Below are 25,566 nucleotides of genomic sequence, written 5' to 3'. Positions count from 1 at the left end.
TGGAAGATTTTATTTATGTATTTTGTTTAAAAAATTATTTGATACTGTTGAGCTTTTTAAATTTTTTAATTTTTATGGATACATAGTAGGCATGTATATTTGTGAGTAACATGAGATATTTTCATACAGGCATGCAATGTGTAGTAATCACATCAATGTTGACATATACATATATCCATAAAACTGTCATCACAATTAAGACAGTGAAAGTCTTCATCACTCCCAAAAGCTGCTTCTCTATTGTCAATTCTGGCTTCCTGCCCTGTCACCAGGCTACCATTGCTCTGCTTTCTGTCACCGTATTTGAGTTTTCATTTTGTAGAGATTTTTATAAATGGAAATATGCAGTATATACTTTTTTGTCTAACATTTTACTTAGTATAATTAATTAGCATTAATTAGTGTGAGATTCATTCATGTTGTAGTGTGTTCATTCCTTTTCTCATCCATTATATGGATGTATCACAGTTTGTCAATCCATTCACACAATTCACAATTTGGTTGCTGACTCTTTCTGGCTTTACAAGTAAAGCTGCTGTGAACATTCACGGACAAGTCTCGTTTGGAAATATACTTTCTTTTCCTTAAAATTGAAATAATTTGATTATGTGGGAGTTGTATGCTTAGCCTTTTACAAAATTCACAAACTGTTTTTTAAAGTCATTGTACCCTTTTAGACTCCCATTGGCAGTGCATGAGAGTTAAAATACCTCCACTTCCTTACCAACACTTGGTATGATTAGTCTTTTAAATTTTAATCATTCTAATAGGTGTGTAGTGGTATGCTATTATGGATTTAATTCGTTTATAAGAGTAATAATTTTGAACAGCTATCTTTTCATGGACTTATATGCCATCTGTATTTTTGTTCATAAATTGTATATTCAAATCTTTCCCACTTTTTAAATTGAGTTATTTGTTTATTATTTAGTTTATAATTTTCCTATATATACAGGATACAAACTCTTTATCAGACATACGCTTTGCAAATATTTCCTCCTGGCCTGTGAGCTGTCTTTTCATTCTTCTTAACAAAGTAATCCAGGAGCAACGTTTTAATTTTGATGATTTTTTTTTGTTTGTTTGTTTTCTTAATAGATCCTGCTTTTGGTGGTGTAGCTAAGAAACCTTTGCTAACTCACAAGGTTGCAAAGATTTTTGCCTATATATTTTTTCTATAAGTTTAATAGATTTATGTCCTAAATTTAGGTCTATAATTCATTTTGTGTTAATTTTTTATGTGGTGTAGGCATATACTGAAGTTTATTATGATTACTTTTGCATAAGGGGACCTAATTGCTCCAGCAAAATTTTTTATGAAGGCTATTCTTTTTCCATTGAATTACATTTGTATTTTTGTCAAAAAGTAGTTGTATAAATAAGTGGGTCTTTTTCTGAACTCTCTATTTTATCCCAGTGATCTATTTGTCTGTCTTTATACCAAAATTAACTACCTTGGTTATTATAGCTTTATAGTAAAGCTTAAATTCAGGTAGTGTTAGACCTTTAATTTTGTTCTTTTTTTTAAAAAAAATTGTTTTTAGCTATTCTAGGTCATTTGCCTTTCCATGTGAATTTTAGAATCTGCTTGTCAGTTTCTCAAAATTATGCTGGAATTTTAACCAGGATTGAATTGAGTCTATAGATGAATTAAGGGAGAATTAACTTTTTAATTATTTTCAATGTTCTAGCTCATGGTATATCTCTCCATTCATTTTGTCTTCTTTGTTTTTCCTTAACAAATCCTGTAGTGTTCATTCTAAAAGTCTTTCATGTCTTTTTTCAGATTTATCCCTAAGATTTTAATACTTTTAATGCTTTTATAAATTGTTTGATTCTTAAAAATTTTGATCTTCAATAATTTGTTGCTCATATAAATGTATATATAAATATACATTTAATTTTTGTATATTTATCTTGTATCATGCAAACATGCTAAATTTACTTTTTAGTATTTTTATAGATTTCATCAGATTGTCTATAAATCATGTTATCTGTGAATAAAGATGGTTTAATTGTTTTTGTATGTATTTTATTTATTTTATTCATTCTTATTACACTGGCTATAACTTCTAGTATAATATGGAATAGAAATGATGAAAGGTAATATCTTTGTCTTTTCCTTGATCCTGGAAGAGGAGCATTTAATCTTTGGTAATTGAGTATAATGTTAGCTATAGTTTTTCATAGATACTTTTTATTAGGTTAGAGAAGTTTTCTTTTATTCCTACTTTGGCAAGAGCTTTTAATCAGGAATAGATGTCAGATTTGTCAAACGTTTTTCTGCATCTATTGAGATGATTTTTCTTTTTAATTTTTTTGAATTTAGTTTTTTAAAAAATCCTAGTCATATAGTAAATTGCATTGATTGTTTTAAATGTTAAATTAACCTTGCATAACTGGGATAAACTCCACTTGATCAAAATATATTACCTTTTTATCTATTATTGGATTTAATTTGTTAAAATTTTGTTTAAAATTTTGCATCAGTTTTTATGAGGGACAGTGGTCTTTAGTAGTCTTTTTAAAATTTGTCTTTGTCTTATATTTATAGGTAATCATAACCTCATAGAATTATTCAGAAATATTCTCTTATTTTCAATTTTCTGGAAGAGTTTGTGTAGGGTGGGTATTATTTCTTACTTAAATGTTTGGTAGAATTCACTGATGAAGCCATCTAGGCTTTTAGGGTTTTTAATTAGAAGGTATTTAATTACAAATTCAATTTTTAATATATGTTGGGGCTACTCAAGTTGTTCAATTTAGTATCATAAGGGGTTTTTTTTTTTTAAAAAAAACTGTATTCTATTATTAACTTCTTAATTTGTATAGAATCAGTGGTAATAGCACCTTTCTCATAGTTGATATTGATAACTTGTGCCATTTTTTCTTGATTACTCTGCCTAGAGGCTTATCAATCTTATTACTGATCTTCTCAAACAACCAGCCTTTGATTTCATTCATTTTTCTCTAATGTTTTTATTTTTACTTCCTTGATTTCCACTCTTCTTTCTTTATTCTACTTAGTTTTGGTTTAAATGACTCTTCTAATTGCTTTGCATGGGAGATGAGGTCATCAATTTGAGACCATTTTGTTTTCTAATGTAGGTGTTTAGTGGTATACATTTTCCCCTAAATACTTTTTTTAGAGGCATCCCACAAATACTGGCATGTACTTTCATTTTCATTCAGTTCAAAGTACTTTCTATGTTTCCTTTTGATTTCTTTTTTCATCTATGAGTTATTTAGAAATGTTATTTTTCAAATATTTGGTATTTTAAAGAAATATTTCTGTTATTGATTTCCAGTTTAATTTCATTTTAACCAGTGAACATTCTTTGTAGGACTTTAATCCTGTTCAGTTTATTGGGACTTGCTTTATGGTCTGGAATATGATCTACCTTGGTAAATGCTCCATATGCACTGGAGAATAATATGTATTATGTTGTTGTTGGGTGGCATTTTTTTATAAACAGCAATTACATCAAGTTGTTTGATAGTATTATACAAATCTTCTATATCCTTACTGATATTTTGTCTTGAGCAGCATTGAAATCTCTTGATTATAATTGTACATTTTTCTATTTCTTCTTAGATTTCTATTCATTCTTGTTTCATGTGTTGTGAAGCTCTGTTGTAATGTTCACAAACATTTAGAATTGTTATATGTTCTTGATTGATACTTTTATCATCATGAAATGGTAATTATGTTATCATCTGAAACCTACTTTGTCTGATAGCTTTCTTTGGATTAGTGTTAGAGTGGTGTGCCTTTTCCATCCTTTTACTTGTAACTTGTTTATGCCCTTATATTTCAAGTGCATTTCTTACAAGTAGCATACAATTGGATCTTGTTTTATCCAATCTTACAAATTTTGCCTTTTTTTGAGCATGTAAATTATATATTAGGTTGGTGCAAAAGTAATTGCTTTTAAATAAATTTACCATACCTTTAAAGGCAAAAACCACAATCACTTTTGCATCAACCTAATAGTATAAAGTAAATAACATAAACCATTTTATGTGATTAATGTTCCCTTCTGCTAGTTCTATCATTGCTGTCATTTTTGATTGACTAATTTTTCTCTTCTTTGTGGGTCATATTTTTCTACTTCTTTACATGCCTGCTAATTTTTTATTGAATTCCAAATATTACAAATTTTAACCTTGTTTTGTGCTAATTATTTTTGCATCCCTATAAATAATCTTGAAACAAATTGCTTGAAATAATTTGATTCTTTAGGATCTCGTTTTTAAGATTTGTTAGGCAGGACTGGCAAAGTGCTCAGTTTGATGATAAATACTTCCCGCTCCTGAAGCAAGACCCTTTTTTTGTACTTTACTCAGTGACTAATGAATTATGAATATTTCAGTCTGGCTGATGGAAACAAAGTGTATTCCTGGTCCTGACCACCAGAAACTGTTATCTTTAATCCTTTTTTTTAAAAAAATTATTTATTTATTTATTTATTTTGAGACAGTCTCTCTCTGTCATCCAGGCTGGAGTGCAGTGGCGTGATCTCAGCTCACTGCGATCTCCCCCTCCTGGGTTCAAACAATTCTCCTGCCTCAGCCTCCCAAGTAGCTAGGATCACAGGCGCCCACCACCACACCTGGCTAATTTTTTTGTATTTTTAGTAGTGATAGGGTTTCACCATGTTGGCCAGGCTAGTCTCAAACTCCTGACCTCAGGTGATCCATCCGCCTCGGCCTCCCAAAGTGCTGGGATTACAGGCGTGAGCCACCGCACCCGGCCACCTTTAATTCTTTTGGGTGTTTTCTTTCATGGTCTCAGGTAGTTTCCTCAAATGCATGTGTTGATTATTACTCATCTGAATACTCAAGCGAAGCACACTGACAATTTCCTTGCCTTGTGCAGCCTTCTCTGGCACTCTGTCCTGTGGTTTCTAGCTGTCTTTCAGAGTCTAAGCTTTTTCCCAACTCAGCATGTCCACTGGACTCTGGTTCAGTCTCTCCTTCCTGTGCCATGGCCTGGACTCTCTTAAAGCAGCGAGCTGGGATAATCATAAGTCTTGCTCTGTTGTTTACTGCCTTTCATGGATCAGTATCTTACATTGCTCGATGGCCAGTGGCTGGTATTTCATCTTGTCTGGAAGCACAAGTCAAATTAGAAAGATTCCCAATCATCTTTTTTTTTTTTTTTTTTTTTTTTTTTTAACATTTTCAACCATATTAGGTGAACTACTCTAGCATTTTTCACTTTATTAGGTTTGTCTGTTATAACCAGTTTGTAATTAATGTAGGAAATGTCTTTTTATTTAGCTTTTCCTGAGGAATCTCCTTGTTTTGAAGAAAACATGGATTGGAAAATCATCAGTGATAATTATTTTCAATTTTTGAATAACTTACTCAAGTCTCCAACAGCTTCCATATCCAGGTAAGTTATCAGAATCCAACTTCTAGGTCTCGATTTAATTATCATCTGAAGATAATCAAAACCTAATTATAGGATATTCACTCTTTAAAATTTATGAGCCTGATTTAGATATTGACACAATCTTTCATATGAGCTGTTCAATAAATATTCCTTTAATAGAGTGTATGACTCAAGTATCAAGTTGTTTAATAGAATATATGACTCAATGGATTTTGAAAGGAAATACAGATCATAGTAAGAAGATTTTCCTTCAATAATAACATGATTTATAATAGATGCTCCAAAAATAAGGTATTTGTTTTTGAAAAATTGTCTTAGCTAGTTGCCTAGAGTTTAAGCAAGAAGTCAATACTATAGATTCTGCTAGTTTCAAAGACTCTTGGGAGAGAGAAGTGGTCTTTGGAACTAAATTTGTCAGACTATTTTCTGCTGTCCTATTTCAGCACATGTATTGAAATGCAGATTTTTATGTATGGTTATGAATAGTGTGTCCAGTTTAAAGGTATACTCTGTTATTTGTGGGGTGTATTGGAACATGATGGGAGAAATGTTTTGCATAAGAGGAGTAACTCTCAAACTTGAGGATGGATTAAATCTGTGAAGATTGCTAAAAATAAAAATGTCTGCACCTTGCCCCAGACATATGAAATCTTGCTCTGTGTACAGGACCCATGTTTCCATATATTTCACACATTCTATAGGTGGTTCCAGTGCACACCAAAGTTGGAGAACCGTTCTGCTGTATCTGTCTAGAATGGGGATTAGTAATTCCTATGGAACTTCTTAAGCCCACCTATTAGTAGGAACAGAAGAAAGGACAATGGGATGGACCTTCTAGAGAATCAATTTCTTGCCTATGTCAGATTTTTAATTCCTCTTTCCTGAAAGCCTCAAAAATTTAATAGCCCTGGAAAACCAGCACAAAACTAGTCTATATGTGCACAAGGACAGGTTTAATTTTATATTTGTAGACCCATAGCAGTTGACACAGTGTCTTTCATCGTGGATAGTAGTAGATAATTAGATGTTGATTTAATGAATTAAAAATCGCTGAACATTAAGATCAATTTATATTAAGAAAGCTGAACTTGAAATGACAAAACCTGGGTCATCTCCTAGTCATGCCACATAATAACAGCTTGAATCTGCCTATTAAAAAAAAAAAGTTTCTTTTTTCATGAAAGGGAAATAATGATGTGTACTTCAAAAGGCTGTTGTAGGGATTAACTAAGATTGTAGTTGTGCAAGTGCTTTATAAACTAAATTACTAGAGTAATATAAAAACATGTGGCAATAATTCTATTAGTAGTACTACTTCTACTTCAATTTAGTATTCTATTGCTATTCCGTAACCCTCTCAGTTCCCAATGCAAATAAAGACAGTTTTATGTTCTCCTCTATCAAGGCACAATGACTTGGATGGTAGTTAGGCATCTATTCTTAGGGAGGGTTGGATTTAGACAAGGTTTATGTTGAATTCCTAATAAAACTTTCCCTTTCCTGATGGGATTTTTTTTTCCCCAGGAATTATTTCAAAGAGGCCATTCTGTCCTAAAAATAACAACTAACTAAATTAAGACTATATTTTTGTGTGGGGTGCTCAGGTCTCAGCTATCAGGGAAGTAAACAGCATTCTTGCCTTTGATAGGTCTTATGTCTGTCCTATGTCAGACAGTGTGTTATACAACAGGAGCAGAGGGTTAAAAAACTTAGGAAGTAATTTACCCTTTAAAGCATAAATAGCCTATAAAGGTCAAAAATTCCTTACCCACAATTCTGAACTCTTACAAAGTCTGAAAATAGAGGCTTTTCTTATTGTTGACATCACAACTCATTCAGCAGAGATTTAGTATGAACTGATATGAAGCAGTTTCAAGTGTATTATCCTGTGTCACGAGATCATTCACAGGTCTCACTGCGGAAGTGTTAATATGTTGATGTTCAGGGCTGCCCCAGCCCTCACTGAGATTCATGAATACATATCTGATACCTGTACCATGCTACGTTTCTAAAGGATGAACAACATCCTGAATTCTGAAACACATGTAACCCCAAGAATATCAAAAGTGGACTTGTAACTTCTGAGTTAGTAGAAGTTAGTTCCGCAAGTGTGGATTTCTATTACAAGAGGGGACTTACAGTGTCTGAGTTGCTCTTCTGAGAACTCTGTATTTTAAAATTAAACACGTGGAGATAAGTTACCTCATATATAATAATGAGTTTCTAACAGTAGGATGTATATAGTGTTGTTGAAAGAGCACTGGAATTGCCTTCCAGGACTGGGAATGCCCACACCTTGCTGAAACCATACAGGCATGGTTTCTAATGCACTCCACTATTTGTGCTACCTTTATATGCCAAGACATTTTGAAATGGAATTAAATCCTAAGATTCTTCTGGCATAAATGGCAAACTTATCTTTAATAATCATACATATTATTATTAAATATGCTGGGGAAAAAATTGAGAATGCATTCTTTTTGGTGGTAGGAAACATTTTAAACTAAATATATATAGCTTCATTGTGCATTTCTAAAACACTTTCAAATGCTCACATTAGTTTAATTTCTGTTGGAAATCATGTTGTCTATTAAATGTTTCATTTGTGTTTTACTATCAATAAATGAGTATTAACTTGGAAATTTGATAAATCAAATTTATTTTTTATTTTATACTAAAATAATTCAATTAATATTACAGGGCTTTAAATTTCACAAAGCACCTTCTAATGATGGAAAAGAAGTTGTACACCCTTGAGGATGAACAAATGAACTTTCTTTTATCATTTGTGGAATTTTTTGAGAAATTATTGTTGCCTAATCTTTTTGACTCCTCCATTGTTCCCAGTTTCCATAACCTCCCATCTCTCACAGAGGATATTCTGAATATAAGTTCTCTGTGGACAAATCATTTAAAAAGTTTAAAGAGAGACCCATCTGCCACTGATGCTCAGAAACTCTTGGAATTTGGCAACAAAGTGATTTGGAAAATGCAAACTCTCGAAAGTCACTGGATAAGGAAGGAACCAAAAAATCTTTTGAGATTCATGGAATTAATAATTTTTGAAATTAATCCCAAATTACTAGAATTATGGGTCTATGACATTTCAAAAGGAAAAAGAGCTAAATTGGAAAACTTCTTTACACTTTTAAATTTTTCTGTCCCAGAAAATGAGATTCTGAGTACAAGTTTTAACTTTTCCCAGTTGTTCCATTCAGATTGGCCTAAATCACCAGCTATGAACATAGATTTTGTACGTTTAAGTGAGACTATAATAAATCGTCTCCATGAATTTGGATTTTTGGAGCAGGAACAGATCTCAGAAGCTCTGAACACAGTCTACGCTATCAGGAATGCATCTGATCTTTTCTCAGCCCTTTCTGAACCACAAAAACAAGAAGTTGATAAAATTTTGACTCACATACACCGAAATATCTTCCAGGACAAGGATTCAGCTTTACTTCTGCAAATTTATTCTTCATTTTTCAGATATATTTATGAATTATTGAATATTCAGAGTAGAGGCTCTTCGTTGACTTTCCTTACACAAATCTCAAGACACATTTTGGATATCATAAAACAATTTAATTTCCAAAACATCAGTAAAGCATTTGCATTTTTATTTAAGACAGCAGAGGTTCTTGGGGGAATTTCTAATGTATCTTATTGTCAGCAATTGCTTTCAATTTTTAACTTTTTGGAGCTTCAAGCCCAATCCTTCATGTCTACAGAGGGCCAAGAACTGGAAGTGATCCACACTACTTTGACAGACCTCAAACAGCTGCTAATAATTGATGAAGATTTTCGTATTTCTTTATTTCGATATATGAGCCAATTCTTCAACGGTTCAGTAGAAGACCTACAGGATAATAAATGCTTGATTTCGGACAGTAAACACATTTCTTCCACAAGTTATTCAACAAGTGAGGAGTCTTCATTTGTTTTTCCATTGGCACAAATTTTTTCAAACCTCTCAGCAAATGTCAGTGTGTTCAACAAGTTTATGTCCATTCACTGCACTGTTTCATGGCTTCAAATGTGGACTGAAATCTGGGGAACCATATCTCAGTTATTTAAGTTTGACATGAATGTTTTCACTTCTCTTCATCATGGTTTCACTCAGCTTTTGGGTGAATTGGAAAATGATGTGAAAGTCTCTAAAAGCTGCCAGGGAATATTTCCCGCCCATAATGTTGCTAGACTCATATTAAATTTGTTTAAAAATGTAACTCAAGCCAATGACTTCCATGATTGGGAGGACTTCCTGGATCTCAGGGATTTTTTGGTAGCTTTAGGTAATGCATTAGTTTCAGTAAAAAAACTTAACTTGGAGCAAGTGGAGAAATCTCTTTTCACCATGGAAACTGCCCTGCATCAGTTGAAGACATTTCCATTTAACGCAAGTACAAGCAGAGAGTTTTTAAATTCTCTGCTTGAAGTTTTCATTGAGTTTAGCAGTACCTCAGAATATATAGACAGAAATCTAGATTCAATAAATGACTTTCTTTCAAATAATCTCACAAATTATGGAGAAAAATTAGAAAATATCATCACTGAGCTAAGAGAAGCAATAGTATTTCTTAGAAATGTATCACATGATCGAGATTTGTTTTCCTGTGCTGATATTTTCCAAAATGTTACTGAGTTTATTTTAGAAGATGGCTTTTTATATGTAAATACCTCACAGAGGATGTTACGTATTCTAGACGTGTTAAATTCCACATTTTCCTCTGAGAACACAATTAGCAGGCTGAAAGGATGCATTGTATGGTTAGATGTCATAAACCATTTGTATTTGTTGTCTAACTCCAGTTTTTCACAAGGCCATCTTCAAAATATTTTGGGGAATTTCAGAGATATAGAAAACAAAATGAACTCTGTATTAAAAATTGTAACTTGGGTGTTAAATATAAAAAAACCTCTTTGTTCATCAAATGGCTCACATGTAAATTGTGTAAATATTTACTTAAAAGATGTAACTGACTTTCTAAATATTGTACTTACTACAGTCTTTGAAAAAGAGAAGAAACCTAAATTTGAGATTTTATTAGCTCTTTTAAATGATTCCACAAAGCAAGTAAGGATGAGTATCAACAACTTAACAACAGACTTTGATTTTGCATCTCAGTCCAATTGGAGATATTTTACTGAATTAATTCTAAGACCAACAGAAATGTCTGATGAAATTCCTGATCAGTTTCAAAATATTTGGCTTCATTTAATAACACTGGGGAAGGAATTTCAGAAGCTTGTAAAAGGTATTTACTTTAACATCCTGGAAAATAATTCCTCTTCTAAAACTGAAAACTTGTTAAACATATTTGCCACCGGTCCAGAAGAAAAGGATGTAAACAGTGTAGGCAATTCCATTTACCACTTAGCTAGTTACCTTGCCTTCAACTTATCTCATGACCTCCAAAATTCACCAAAAATAATAATTTCACCTGAAATAATGAAAGCTACAGGTCTTGGTATTCAACTGATAAAGGATGTGTTCAACTCCTTAATGCCTGCAGTTCATCACACTAGTCCACAAAATGCAGGTTATATGCAAGCTTTGAAGAAGGTAACTTCTGTCATGTGTACTCTTAAGAAGGCAGACATAGACCTTTTAGTGGATCAGCTTGAACAAATTAGTGTAAGCCTAATGGATTTCTTTAAGAATATCAGTAGTGTGGGAACTGGCAATTTAGGGGTCAATTTGCTTGTTGGCTTGATGGAAAAATTTGTAGACAGCTCGCATTCTTGGAATGTTAATCATCTGCTGCAGCTCTCACGCCTGTTTCCTAAAGATGTTGTGGATACTGTGATAGATGTGTACTATGTGCTTCCTCATGCTGTAAGGCTCCTGCAGGGAGTACCTGGTAAAAACATCACTGAAGGCCTCAAGGATGTCTACAACTTTACACTCCTTCATGGCATAACCGTTTCAAATATCACCAAGGAAGACTTCGCAATTGTGATACAAATTCTTTTGGATATAATTGAATTAGTATCAGATAAGCCAGATATTATTTCAGAGGCTTTAACTTGTTTTCCTGTGGTTTGGTGCTGGAATTACACAAATTCCGGGTTTCAGCAGAATTCAGAGGTAGACCCCTGCAATGTCCATGGGCTCATGTCTTCTTCCTTTTATGGCAAAGTGGCCAGTATACTCGATCATTTCCACCTGTCTCCCCAAGGTGAAGATTCACCATGTTCAAATGAAAGCTCTCAAATGGAAATAACTAGGAAAGTGGTCTGCATATTTCATGAATTAGTGGACTGGAATTCTATTCTTCTGGAGCTCTCTGAAGTCTTCCATGTTAACATTTCTCTTGTGAAAACTGTGCAGAAATTTTGGCATAAGATATTACCATTTGCTCCACCTTCAATAAATCAAACTAGGGATAGCATCTCTGAACTTTGTCCTAGTGGTCCCATAAAGCAAGTTGCTTTGCAAATCATAGAAAAACTTAAAAACGTCAACTTTACAAAAGTTACATCAGGTGAAAATATTCTTGACAAACTAGGTAGTTTAAACAAGATCCTTAACGTTAATGAAGACACAGAGACATCTGTTCAAAATATTATTTCCTCAAATTTGGAAAGGACAGTACAATTGATTTCTGAAGACTGGAGCCTAGAAAAAAGTACTCATAATCTACTCTCTTTATTCATGATGCTCCAGAATGCAAATCTCACAGGTAGCAGTTTAGAAGCATTATCAAGTTTTATTGAAAAAAGTGAAACACCTTACAACTTTGAAGAACTATGGCCCGAGTTTCAACAAATCATGAAAGACGTAACCCAAGATTTTAGAATCAGACGCCTGCTTTCTGAAATGAACATAGGAATCAAAAGTATAAATTCAGTGGCTCTTCAAAACGTAACTTTGCAATTTGCCCATTTCCTGGAAATCCTGGATTCACCGTCATTGAAGACATTAGAAATTATTGAAGATTTTCTATTGGTCACAAAAAACTGGCTTCAGGAATATGCAAATGAGGATTACTCCAGAATGATAGAAACATTATTCATTCCTGTGACCAATGAGAGTTCAACTGAAGATATAGCTTTGTTAGCCAAAGCTATTGCTACTTTTTGGGGCTCTTTAAAAAATATATCTAGAGAAGGCAATTTTGATGTTGCCTTTCTTACCCATCTGCTAAATCAAGAACAGCTGACTAATTTCTCAGTTGTTCAGCTGCTTTTTGAAAACATCCTAATTAATTCGATCAGTAACTTAGCTGGGAATTCTCAAGAAGCAGCTTGGAACTTAAATGATACTGACCTTCAAATAATGAATTTCATTAACCTTATCTTGAACCATATGCAGTCAGAAACCAGTAGGAAAACAGTTCTCTCTCTGAGAAACATAGTAGATTTCATGGAACAGCTTTTGAAAACATTCTTCTCCCTTTTGCTAAAGGAAGATTCTGAGAACAAAATATCTCTTCTGCTGAAAGATTTCCGCAAAGATGTTATTGCAGAGATGAGGTGAGTATACTTTTGCTTTGTGTCGTATATGCAGTTGCGATATATCTCAAACTACTTTATTTTCTGGAGTATAGACATGTCAAAAATGATATTTGTATCTAATACCTTTGAAAGATCTTTGATGTAAATTTGTCTTAATAAATATTTTATCAAAATGTCAAGGTAAAAGAATTTTGATTACTGTCACCTAGTAAAATATAAACCCAGCCCAGGGTAATTAATCACATATTATTCTTACATTTTTAGATTATGAAAACAATTATGAATTCTATTTTATATGGATCTGAAAAATTAGTTTTCATAGCTGTACATGCATATACAGGATTGCCATAATTTGAATTGCTATACTAACTGTCTAATCACCAACTTGGGGCTTAAGTATTCTCAGCCTAATGAATGAATCTACTGTGATATTTGCATTTAGAGACATAAAAATTGATAATCACATTATCTCCTTTTCATACATCTTTAAAAATCTCATTTGAAGTTTGCCAGTGAAAAGGCTGGAGGGAAATTCCAATTTATTCCATGATGTCTGTTTTAGTCAAGTTTCAAGCAGAGTAACAAAAACCATCAAAGGATTTAATCCAAGGAAATCAGCTTACACAATTTTGGGGGCTGGCTAAGTAAGTCTGCAATCAGTAGGGCCGACTGTCAGGAAGGGAGGCCCACAGTAGGCAGGGGCGCCCACAGCAGGCAGGGGAGCCGTGGGCATGAGTGAAAGCTCCTTGTCCACAGGTGGTCAGGAAGGAAGTCCAGGGGAAGGGAGAGCCACTGACTGTGAATACCCAGCAGTGGTTTTGTGCCTCTAAGTTACAGAGGTTCTACGCCCTCTTTCAGAGTTTTCCTGGCCCACTCAGGACAGTATCCCTTCTGACTAATTTAAAGTTAACTCATCAGGGATTTTAACTCCATCTGCAAAATCTCTTCATAGCAACACCTAGATTAGTATTCGATTGAATAGCTGGGAGAAGATGTATTTATATTACAAAATCCCATCTATCCTAGAACTCTCATGAGGGAATCTCCCCTGTAGCCCACCGAGATGAGAAACATACAAGAAAGGAGCTTCTGCGGCTATTGTTCAGCCTAGTCATGTTGATACATCTGTCGAAGCAATTTGCTAGTACTTCTGAAGCTCAGAAAAATATAAATATGCTAACCACTTTTCAGAGATTTATCTCTTACATCAAGAATCACATTGTAGTCATTTTACCTTCTTTCCTAAGTAAAAGCCCTTTTAACCTTTTTCATAAGCAAAAGTATGTGGCTTTTTAAGTTGCTAGGTTCAAAGAACTGTAACAGAATTTGTTCATGAAATTCCTCACTCTTTTCATTATTTGACATCAAAATATTGAGTTTCATCTGAAATTATCTTAGCATGTCATCTTTTGCTCAGTATTATCTTCCCATGATACTATTATAAAACAAATAAAATAATATAAATCAGTATTATCTTAATATTTCCACTGTTAATGTATTAAAAATAAAATTAGAAGTATATATATATATATATATATATTTTTTTTTTTTTACAGTTTTGTCCCAAAAGATAAAATTCTAGAAATTCTGAAGCTGGATCCATTTCTTACCCTGATGAAACAAGACAGATTGATGAACATTTTTTCAAGTTTAAAGGAGACTATATATCACCTAATGAAAAGTTCATTTATATTAGACAATGGAGAATTTTATTTTGATACTCATCAAGGATTGAAGTTCATGCAAGATTTATTTAATGCCCTTCTCAGGGAAACTTCAATGAAAAATAAGACTGAAAATAATATAGACTTTTTCACAGTGGTGAGTCAGTTGTTTTTCCATGTGAATAAGTCTGAGGACCTCTTCAAACTCAATCAAGATCTTGGGTCAGCTCTTCACCTTGTAAGAGAATGTTCAACAGAGATGGCAAGACTTCTGGATACAATTTTAAACTCTCCAAGTAAGGACTTCTATGCTTTGTATCCTACCCTCCAAGAAGTTATACTTGCTAATCTAACGGATTTGCTTTTCTTTATAAATAATTCATTCCCTCTAAGAAACAGAGCAACATTAGAAATTACTAATAAATTAGTTGGTGCTATTTCAAGAGCTAGTGAAGAAAGTCGTTTCCTGAAACCCCTCTTAGAAATGTCTGGGACTCTGGTCACGCTGTTGAATGACAGTGCTGACCTGAGAGATCTTGCCACATCAGTGGACTCCATTGTGAAACTTCTTAAGCTGGTCAAGAAAGTTTCGGGGAAGATGGCCACAGTTTTTAAAACTCATTTTATCTCCAATACCAAGGACAGTGTGAAAATCTTTGACACTCTGTATTCCATCATGCAACAAAGTGTTCAAAATCTTGTGAAAGAAATAGCTACTTTGAAAAAAATAGATCATTTCACATTTGAAAAGATAAATGATTTGTTGGTGCCATTTCTTGACTTGACCTTTGAAATGATTGGGGTAGAAACTTACATATCATCAAACTCTGATATTTTCAGTATGTCACCTAGCATACTCTCATATATGAATCAATCTAAGGACTTTTCTGATATTTTGGAAGAAATTGCTGAATTTTTAACATCTGTGAAAATCAACTTGGAAAATGTGAAGAGTCTTGTGGTAGCATTTAACAATGAGACTCAAACATTTTCTATGGATTCTGTCAACTTATGGGAAGAAATTCTGGGTTGCTTAGTTCCTATAAATAACATCACCAACCAAATGGACTTCTTATACCCTAATCCAATTTCCACTCATAGTGGCCCTCAAGATATAAAATGGGAAATAATTCATGAAGTGATCCCTTTTTTGGATAAAATATTATCACAAAACAGCACAGAAATAGGATCTTTCTTGAAAATGGTGATCGGTCTCACCTTAGAAGCTCTTTGGAAAAACTTAAAGAAAGATAATTGGAATGTTTCTAATCTGTTGATGACATTTACTCAGCATCCGAATAACCTTTTGAAAACCATAGAAACAGTTTTAGAGGCCTCCAGTGGAATTAAAAGTGACTATGAAGGTGATTTGAGTAAAAGTTTATATTTTGACACACCTTTGAGTCAGAATATAACTCATCATCAACTTGAAAAAGCAATCCACAATGTTTTAAGTAGAATAGCTCTCTGGAGGAAAGGGCTTCTGTTTAACAACTCTGAATGGATAACTTCCACAAGAACTTTGTTTCAGCCACTTTTTGAGATTTTCATTAAAGCAACCACCGGAAAGAATGTCACATCAGAAAGAGAAGAGAGAAGCAAGAAAGAGATGATTGACTTTCCTTATAGTTTCAAACCATTTTCTTGTTTGGAGAAATACCTGAGAAGATTATTTGTATTGACTAAATACTGGCAACAAATCCCATTGACAGATCAAAGGTAATTAAAAAGCCGAATTCACTTTCTTTTTTTCTCTACCACAATAACTATAAAATAGAACCATGCAGGAATTACAGTGAACCAGGGTAAGTAGCTCTTCTTGACTTCAACTTTCTTTACACTCTGAAGTTGGCTTCAACATAGAGCAATTCAGGTCCAGTCATTCTTTTTCATAATTTGACTCATTATTTGGCATTCAAATATAATTACAATTTATTCAAAATATTTCAAAAGTAAGTTATTTTATTCTCAGAAGCAAAAACCTCTTATTCTATTCACTCATCCCAAGACTAGCTGCATAAACAATTTTTCTGTTCATATCCTCTGGCAGCCAAGGGTCCTATGACTCTATATACACAAGAACATGAAGCTGCTTGCTTCACAGAAAATTATGCTTCCAGTTGTAGCTAACCACAGGAAAGGGCCAGGCAGCTTCTGGCTTCTGCCCTCTTTTGATTCTGCTAGACTTCACGTGGTTGATCCACCTCCAAGCCCTCCTATCCCTGAATGTTATGTCAATAGAAACCTGTTCTTAAAAGCTCCAGTCTTGCAAATTGTCATGCCTTGGAAGCAGTCTGTTGCCTTAGGTTGGAGACCCTGTGCCTTTTGATGTGCAGAGGCCCAGAGATGCTGCAGCTGTCCCCACCTGTCCTTTCTGTGGGTGAAAATACTGTTAGGGTGGTCTCTGGTCTCTGTTTCTCCCTGCTTTCCTCTCTGGCCCACATGGAGATTGGAGATGCCATGTCAACCCTGGTTCATTTGCCAGGCAGGCTGACTTATTTTCTGTTGGTTCTATTACTCCAGAGCTGTACCTTGAATCCAGTTATGTTCTATGAGTTGGAAAGATGTCTTTAGTTGGTGAAACAGGTAGCCACTGGCACAAATAACTATTGTTACCTCGGAATTTGACTGCTAGTTTTCAGAGCTTCCTTCCTCATCTCCTCCTTGCTTCTGATGTCAAACTGTATTTTGTTTGGCTTTAGTGCTCTGATCCCAACTATACCCCATTTGACTTTAGTGCTCTTCTCTGAATTGTCTTTTGAGCTGAGGTGGTCCTGGCAACCCTATTCTCCACCAATCTCAGGTTTTATCTCAAATTTTTCATTTCTCCACAGAGGGAGTTTATACCTTAGCTCTTCATACCATCATGTTTTGACACCTTTTCCACATTTACTTTTGCATTTCAAAAGAATAGAACAAAATAAGAAAGAAAAGCAAGTATTAAGCTTATTGGCCACAAAATTGATGATTTGAACTAATTCTGGAGACCTAAAGTTTTCTAAAGATCCAGAATGTGTTATCTATGTTTTCTTATGTTCCTATGAAGAAAATATGATTATGCAGGGAGGAAGGATGGTTTTTACATGTGTGTTATAACTTAACCTACACAGTAGAGATGCACATGGGTTGCACATTTTTACCCTTTTATGTCATTGCGTATTTTTTTTTCTAAGTGTTGTTGAGATGTGTGAAGTTTTCCAGCAGACTGTGAAGCCCTCAGAAGCCATGGAGATGCTGCAGAAAGTGAAGATGATGGTCGTACGTGTGCTCACCATCGTTGCAGGTGGGCTGCTCCTATAACAAGTGCTCTGCAATTGCCCTGTGCCAGTTTTCAGAACTCGGGTGTCAGAGAGATGAGTAGATTGCACTTGAGTTTCTTTTAGAACAAAGCACAGCTGTCTTAGCCTGACAACCAGGTCTTGAGGGATCTGCCCCTCCCAACCTCATTCCTACCACTGTGTCTCTACTCCAGCCAAATTTAACGGCCCCTTCCTGCCCCTTTGCTGGGCTTTCTGGTCTCTTCGTCTTTGCTCATGGAATGTGCTTCCCTTGTCTCCTTGACCTAAACTGCAGCCGTACTCTGTGGCCTAGAGTTGGGGGTGTCTTGTCCAGAAGTGTTCCCCCATCTCCTTTACTGGCAAAGACCTTGAGGAGACTTTGATCACATGCAGTACGGTACTTTCTTCTTTCTTACATCTCCTCCCTGTGCTACAGTCAATATTTTTTGAAGACAGAAACTGTGTCATAACCTTCTGTGTGCATTTCCTGATGGGTGCTGAGTAGTCCCTGCAGTAACCTGAATTCCCTACAGCCATGGCACTTATTGCTGGTATCATAGTTTATGGTGTCTTCTTTTCCTGCTGCAGTCTGTAAGCTTACTGGGACACAGGAAGAGGATCAGTCTCTTGTTAAATTCTGTGTCTCCATAATACTCAGCATAGTGTCCGGCAATAGTGACTATATTGTAAATGAATTAATTCATCTGCTAAGGTGATACTTGCCAAATCCATTCCTGCACATTTCAGTGCAATCTCCTTTCAATGCCACTGCTGAAGGAGAGTCCCACGAGCTGCTTTAGAGGGTAACTAGATGATCTTAGGGTTTTTCTGAAAATGTGAACATTAGATTTTAGAGCACACTTGAGTCCATGGAATGGACTACAGTTGTTTAAGTGATTCACAGGTGCACAGAGGTGCTGCCATCGTCTGGCCCAGTCTCCTGAGCAGGGCTGCCCAGAGCCCCCTCAGTGGGCTACCGGGCCTGAGTACCCTGTCTTAGCTGATGGCAGTGGGTTTTGACAACATGAATCGAAGCCCAGAAGAGGAGGGGAGGCGAGGAGAAATGGGGAAGCCAAGGATGGATCTGATCAGATCAAGAGGGAAAGAAAAAAGTGAGGGGTCATCTGAGTAGGGCTTACTCCATATCCTGTGTGAGCTCCACCATGGTTGGCCCCAGACTCCCTGCCCCCTAGCTCATCTGATCCACATGTTCATTCTTCTACCTTCCCCTGATTTACTCCTGGATCATTATTATTATTTAGATTACTATCAGGATGTTATATTATGATTTGTAGATTACGTGTTATTTCCTCTGGAAAGCTTTTCTTGACCTACCCTGTCTGGGGTCACATGGCCTTAGCTCCTTGTTATGGCTCTTACCACTGTGTGCTATTCTGATGATGAACATGTGTCTCTTCTACGGTTGTGAGAACCCAAAGACTGTGCCTGTCTACTGATCACTACAAACCTGTCACATGGGGATTAGAACATGGGAAATGCTGATTGACATTTGTTGAATGAATGAATAAATGTCAGAAGCCCTTCTATACTTACATCATGTTTCACTGGAATTACTAAATGTGAAATCTGTTCACGGGGGAGTACTCAGCAGTGAGAAGTAGTGGGTGGGCTGTTGGCATGCTCTGGGCCTATTTTGTACTACTGAGCAAACTGTGGGGGCCTGGGGAGGATGTTGTAGAGAGGAGTCTGGTTTGCCCAGGAAGGGGCACAGTGGATGTATTCCCAACATCCACTATCAGAAGAGGAAGGGTCACCGGCCCCAGGATGGTTAGCTGGTGGGTGTGGGCCACTGAGTCTGTGAGCCAGGAGTATGGACCAGCATCTACTGGGGAGCGGTATGGAGGAGAAATGAGCCTTGGGCAGAACCAGCATGCCAAATCCATTTTTCAAAACAAACTCAAAGAAGATACATTTTTCTTTGTATTGATAAGTACTAGAAAGAAGCTAAAGTATGGCCATGAGGGTGAGAGTGAGGGGTGGAGGAGAGGAGAAGACCTTGGGGGTGCAGCTCTGGGTGAGGACATTTCAGGTGAGACTTGTGTATGAGGATGTGTGTCTGCCATGTTCACGGTTATATCTCCCCAGGGTTTAGGAAACATCCTGACATAGACATGATAGGCATTCAATCAATATGTGTAGAAGGACTGGATAGGTCAATGCATGAGGGCTGGCATTACGTTGGGCACTTGTGACTGCTTGAGTTAATCTACACAATCACTGTTGGACTTCAGGCTAGTGTGCTGGGACTTGTGGTCTGTAAGGCTGCCTCCTTACTGTCACGATGGGGCACTTAGGATTATACACCGTCATGTCTGGTAAGGCTTTATTGCCCCAAATGTCTTCGAGTGCAGAGTCAAACATGACTGTTAAAACAAGTGATGTCGTGAGAAGTGGTATAATGGAAGAAGCAGGCACTTTGAGATTGAACAGGCTGAGTTCCTTGATTCATGCTGAGTGACACAGGGTAGCTTCCGAATCTCTGTGAGCCTTGAAGAAAACATAGGGGAACACCTATTTCAACCTATGTGAGAGGATTAAATAAAATGAGTCACCTCCAAGGGGCTTGCCCTTAGGAGATGCCTTGAACATGCTAGTTGCCCTGTCCTGCAAGTTGAAGATGCATCTCCCTGCATGCCATTGGGAAAACTACTTCTCAGCTTAGAGGGCTAGTTCATAAGTAAAAACTGGTAATTTAGGGACTGTCTATCACAGGGTTAGTTCTTATCTGCTCACTCATCCCTTTTTTTATAATACAAATGGTTGTTTGAACGGAATAATTGATTGGTTATTGGGTCTAAGAAACATGGAAAAGGAGTAAGAAGCAGAGGGAGAAGTGGGACAAGCTTGATTTAAAAATGAAACCCCAACTGCTGTGTAGGGGTTTTGCATTTTTTTTTTCTTTTAAGATAATCTGTATTTCCAATTAGATGTTATGAACATTGGTGATTAGGAATATTGCTTTCTATTGTCAAATAGAAATCAGTAAAGCGTTACAATCTAAGTACAAGTTAGGATGGTCGGTACATGATTTCAGCATGTGGAAGTGTTCTCAGGTAAAATTCAAATCAAACTTCTTCCTTGTTCTTGAATGCTTATCTTCCATATTGAATTCAGCCATGTTTGAAGACATAATTATTTTGACATTTCACAGTCAGCTAATATAATGGTTTTTAAATGAGTTAAACATTCATTAATGTATGAATTTATATTTATTTTGCCATTCTGTATTGCAGCTGCTAAATTAATATAGCATACTTGAGATTACATTAGTAACAGATAATTAATTTTTAATTTTTATATTTTATTTCAAGGAAACTCAAGCATAACTAACATTTAAACTGCCACCCCACTGTCCTTATTGAATTGCTACTCCATCCTGTAGAATAGGAGGGCAGTGACAGATCTCATAAAGTTAAAGGGATGGGGTGGAATTGACCAATGTGGGCAAATAGCCCCTCCTCTCCTATCATATAAACGGAACAAGAGTAAGATCTGTTATTATTATTGTTATTGAAAATGCACTATATTTTCGTCATATCACAGAGTTGAGTTCAGTATCTTCAGGAGGAAAGTGACAACTTTCCTTCTCCTGATCTAGTGCTTTAAAGATGCCAAGGGCAATGCAGGAGAGCTCATGCAACAGAAGGAACCTCCGTGGGCAGCTACTTTAATTTTCCAGTTTCCCTAATTGACGAATTGAGGCCCAGAGAGTGAGAAAGAGTTTCCCAGGGTTTCAGAGTGAAGCAGTCAGAGCCCATTTCCGGTTGAAGAGATCTGAGAGGGTCCATGGGGCTGAAGGGAGGAGAGGAAAGGGGTCCAGAGAGTGCTGGCAGATCTGGAAAGCCAGAGTGGGTCTGAATGTGTCCTTAGAGCCAAGAAGAGGGGCCATAGCAAGTAGGAAGGGCTGGAGCCAGGGATTGGAAGAGGCAATGAGAGGTGGAGAAAGAGGGTACCCGGGAAAGTTGGAGGAGCCAAGGCTCAAAACCAGCTCTTGTTAGCGTCAAGACAGTTGTCAAGTGTCCTTGAGGGTGGTGCCTTTGAGGGCAGGCTTCAAGACATGTTAGATGTGAGGCAGATGGAGACCAGATGGCCTGAGAGCCCAGCACTGTATCCCATGATCATATCATCCCTGACCTAACCTTGCAGGAATGCTGGGCTTGGTCACTGTCGACTCCACATTGTCATTTTACATTGAGGAAGCAAGGGGCTGACGCAGCCCATAGCTTGCCTGATGCCATACATTACATCAGCTTTTTCAGGGTGCATTCTCTGCTCTTTTAGGTTTGAACCACATAACTTACAAACACATTATTGTGTCTTCCCCAGACCAGAGGATACGTTTATGCTTAAAAATAAGTGCTGTGATATATGACAGCACATTATTACCTTCATTTCAAATTTTAATAAGAGATTACTTAAGTGACACATTTTACATTTCCTACAATAAAGATACCTGTCTTTGAAATTAGTAAAATGAGATTAATGAGAAAAGAAAAACAAATAAGGCATCAAGGTGGGTTGCTTCTGGAAAGCATGACTTTGGGTATATGGTGTCTACTCTGCATTTTATGTAGTTGAAAACTGTTTTATTAATTAATTTTATATTTTAGAGTAGTTTTAGATTCACAGAAACCTTGAATGGAAGGTGCAGGGATTTCCCATATGCTCCCTTCCCCACCATAGCCTCCCTCGTTATCAGAGTGGCACGTTTGTTACAATTGATGAACCCACACTGACACAGCATCATTCCGAGTCCACAGTTCATGCTGGGCTTCGCTCTTGGTGTTGTCATTCTATGGACAAGCGTATAATGACATACATCCAATGTTACAGTATCACACACGGGGTTTTACTGCCTGAAAAATCCTCTGTGCTCTGCCCATTCATCTCTCCCACCCCTCTAGCCCCTAGCAACCACGGATCTTTTTACTGTCTCCATAGTTTTTGTCTTTTCCAGCATGTCGTTGAGTTGAAATCATACAATATGTAGCCTTTTCAGATGGGCTTCTTTCACTTAGTAATATGCCAGAACTGTTTTTTCTCTTCCTTCCTTTCTTTTTTTTTCAGACAGAGTCTCTCTCTGTCGCCCAGGCTGGAGTGCAGTGGTGCAGTCTCGGCTCATTGCAACCTCTACATCCTGGGTTCAAGCAATTCTCCTGCCTCAGCCTCCTGAGTAGCTGGGATTACAGGTGCCCGCCACCATGCCCGGCTAATTTTTGTATTTTTAGTAGAGATGGGGTTTTACCATATTGGCCAGGATGGTCTCGATCTCCTGACCTTGTGATCTGCCCAAAGTGCTGGGATTACAGGCAAGAGCCACCGCGCCTGGCTCAGAACTGTTTTTCTAAAGGATTTTTGAGAAACAATTTATTATTAATAATTTAAGAGTCAGGATAACTTTTTTTCTAATTAAAAAAAGATTTTATTTCTTATAAAAATGTATTTTATTTTCTGTCATGACCAAGCGTCTAGGAGGTACGAAGCCCTGCGCTAGGTGCCACAATGACAGGAAGGCAGTGATAAGAAAAGTTGCTTGTGGCAGGTCTTGTGCAGATAGATTTATTGTGCAGTGGGAGGTGAGCACACAGGCATCTGCGCAGCAGGGAGAGGAGGGGCTTTGCTCAGCCTGGGAAAGGTGGGTGTCTGGAGGCAGAGATCTAAAAGATACGTAGGTTCAGGAAGGGAGAGTGGTGCCTTGTATCTGATGGCCTTGAGGAGACAGGGGGACATAGGGCATGAGTGCAGAGAGGTGGAGGCACCTGAGGCTGTGGAAAGATGTTGGATGCAACATGGAGCCTTTGCACAGATTCCTGTAATGGGGGATCTCCTTTGAGGAAGAGCCTTGTGGATCAGAGCATAAGGCAAATTGGAAGGGTGAGGTGGGAGTAGGACTGTTAAGAGCACAGCAGTTTCCTGCGCGTGATCTATGGGTGCTGGACAGACGCACGGATGGAGAGACATTGGGAAGTCACGCTGAGCAGATGGGGAGGTTGGTTGGCTGTGAGGACCAGGGGGAGGAGAGTCATGACTGGCTTCCAAGAAGTGACTTGTGAGGCCTGGGGCATGAAGAAGACCACACATAGACAGTGTGTAATTCATCCTTCAAACTGGGGCACTTTTGAGAATGACAGAGGGCATTGTTCATAACCATGCAAGAACAGGTGAAAAGCAAGTCTGTCCTGGGCAAACTGGGGTGAATGGGTACCCCACCTGTAGGGGATACAGGGAAAGAAGCCAGTTTGAGGAGGTAGAGAAAATTAATATTTACAAAATCAATTAGGCCCAGAAAAGCAAAATCTTTATTTTATTACATTTGGAACTCAAAAGCCACAGCTTTACCTTCATCATCTGAATGTTCATCTTGATGATTTAAGAAATATTTAGGAATTTGTATCACTTTGAATCTTTAAAAAGTGATTTTGTGAGAGTGGCTAGTTCAGGAGAGGACTGTCTATTAATTATTTCTCTGTGTGTTTCCTCTGGCAGAAAACCCTTCCTGGACCAAGGACATTTTGTGTGCTACTCTGAGTTGCAAGCAAAGTGGGATAAGGCATCTCATTTTATCTGCTATACAAGGGGTCACTTTGGCACAGGACCACTTCCAGGTTTGTCGTCTTTAATATTTCAGAGAATTTCATGTTCATGACTATTGGTCCTTGCAAGGCAGTCCAGTTATTCAAACTTGCTGCTTCATTCTTATAACTACAGCAACGGTGTCATACACAGTCTTGTTGCAAGCCGGGCTTGCAGAATGACTGCTCACCCTTCCTCCCTCTTGGCTTCTCCCAGTGGTGTGCTGGGGTTGAGTGGCACTGAGTTGTGAGAGCTTATTGTTAAATTTTCAGGAATTTTGCAAGCTGGTTGTTAAACATAGATATCATCATTATAAATAAATTATATAAACTTATGATGAAATAAATCCTGTTAGAAACACAAGCAGTAATTACTCAAGATTCATCACTTCCTAATTATTTTAGTATGTTTTACTGTTATCTATCTTCCTGAGATGATTTGTTTTTGTTGTATCCACATGATGGAAATACTATGTAGTCTTATGCTAAGTGCAGTTCTTCCCATCTCTATGTTTAGTGACGTTATGGTGGCAGCTTGAACTGCCATGTGGGAGCATTTGCACCATGGAAATTGGCAAGTGCTCCAAATCAGAATTTTTTTCTGGAGAGTTAGTTTTTAAATATTTACCAGCCCAACACTGGCTCTAACTCATTGAATACACTGGCTAGTACCCAAAATTGATGGCTGAATGGGAACCAGCATAGCAGTTTCCTTTTTATTAAATTGGACACATGCCCAATAGGCTCCCATGCAGGGTCTCCAACTATAGCTGAGTCGGAGAATGTGACTCTTATTTGGGGCCCACTCTTTTGTCCTAGAATTAAAGACCCCTGGGCCCCTAGGCAGCCCTGATCCCTCTGACAAGCTTGGACAATGGTGATGTCTTTCCAACAATGCAGTGAAGACCTGTCTCTCTTCTAGTTCTGGTTCTGAATGTTGTTTCTTGCTTTTGTGATCCATATATCTGTGAGCATAAGATTATCACAGAAAGCAGAGAAATAGATGATGCCGAGAGAGATCAGAGATAGCCATGCCAGACTCCCACAGCATGGCAAGGGTGTCAAATGCCATGCCTTGGTGAAGTGTCAGGAGGGAGTGAGAGCTGCTGATCCCTAATCAATGTCTTGTGGCCTTTGGAGGAGTGGTGCCTGTCAGCAGGAAGCCCTGAGCC

At 37.0% G+C, this 25,566-nt stretch overlaps 1 protein-coding gene across 3 annotated transcripts in view; it reads left to right on the top strand.

Annotated features, from left to right (window-relative positions):
• The window catches only part of ABCA13 (ATP binding cassette subfamily A member 13), a 486,937-nt gene that overhangs the window by 91,078 nt on the left and 370,293 nt on the right, over positions 1 to 25,566 (top strand). For all 3 annotated transcript variants that reach the window (XM_054559199.1, XM_024249790.2, XM_054559198.1), the window contains 5 exons: positions 5,284 to 5,398; positions 8,099 to 12,877; positions 14,416 to 16,242; positions 17,697 to 17,806; positions 24,309 to 24,427. In XM_054559199.1, coding sequence (XP_054415174.1) covers positions 5,284 to 5,398; positions 8,099 to 12,877; positions 14,416 to 16,242; positions 17,697 to 17,806; positions 24,309 to 24,427 — 6,950 coding nt within the window. The remainder of the gene's footprint in view (positions 1 to 5,283; positions 5,399 to 8,098; positions 12,878 to 14,415; positions 16,243 to 17,696; positions 17,807 to 24,308; positions 24,428 to 25,566) is intronic.

The sequence above is a fragment of the Pongo abelii genome, chromosome 6 (assembly GCF_028885655.2).
Source record: "Pongo abelii isolate AG06213 chromosome 6, NHGRI_mPonAbe1-v2.0_pri, whole genome shotgun sequence".
Classification (NCBI taxonomy): Eukaryota; Metazoa; Chordata; class Mammalia; order Primates; family Hominidae; genus Pongo; species Pongo abelii.
This window is presented reverse-complemented; position numbering and strand designations above follow the sequence as displayed.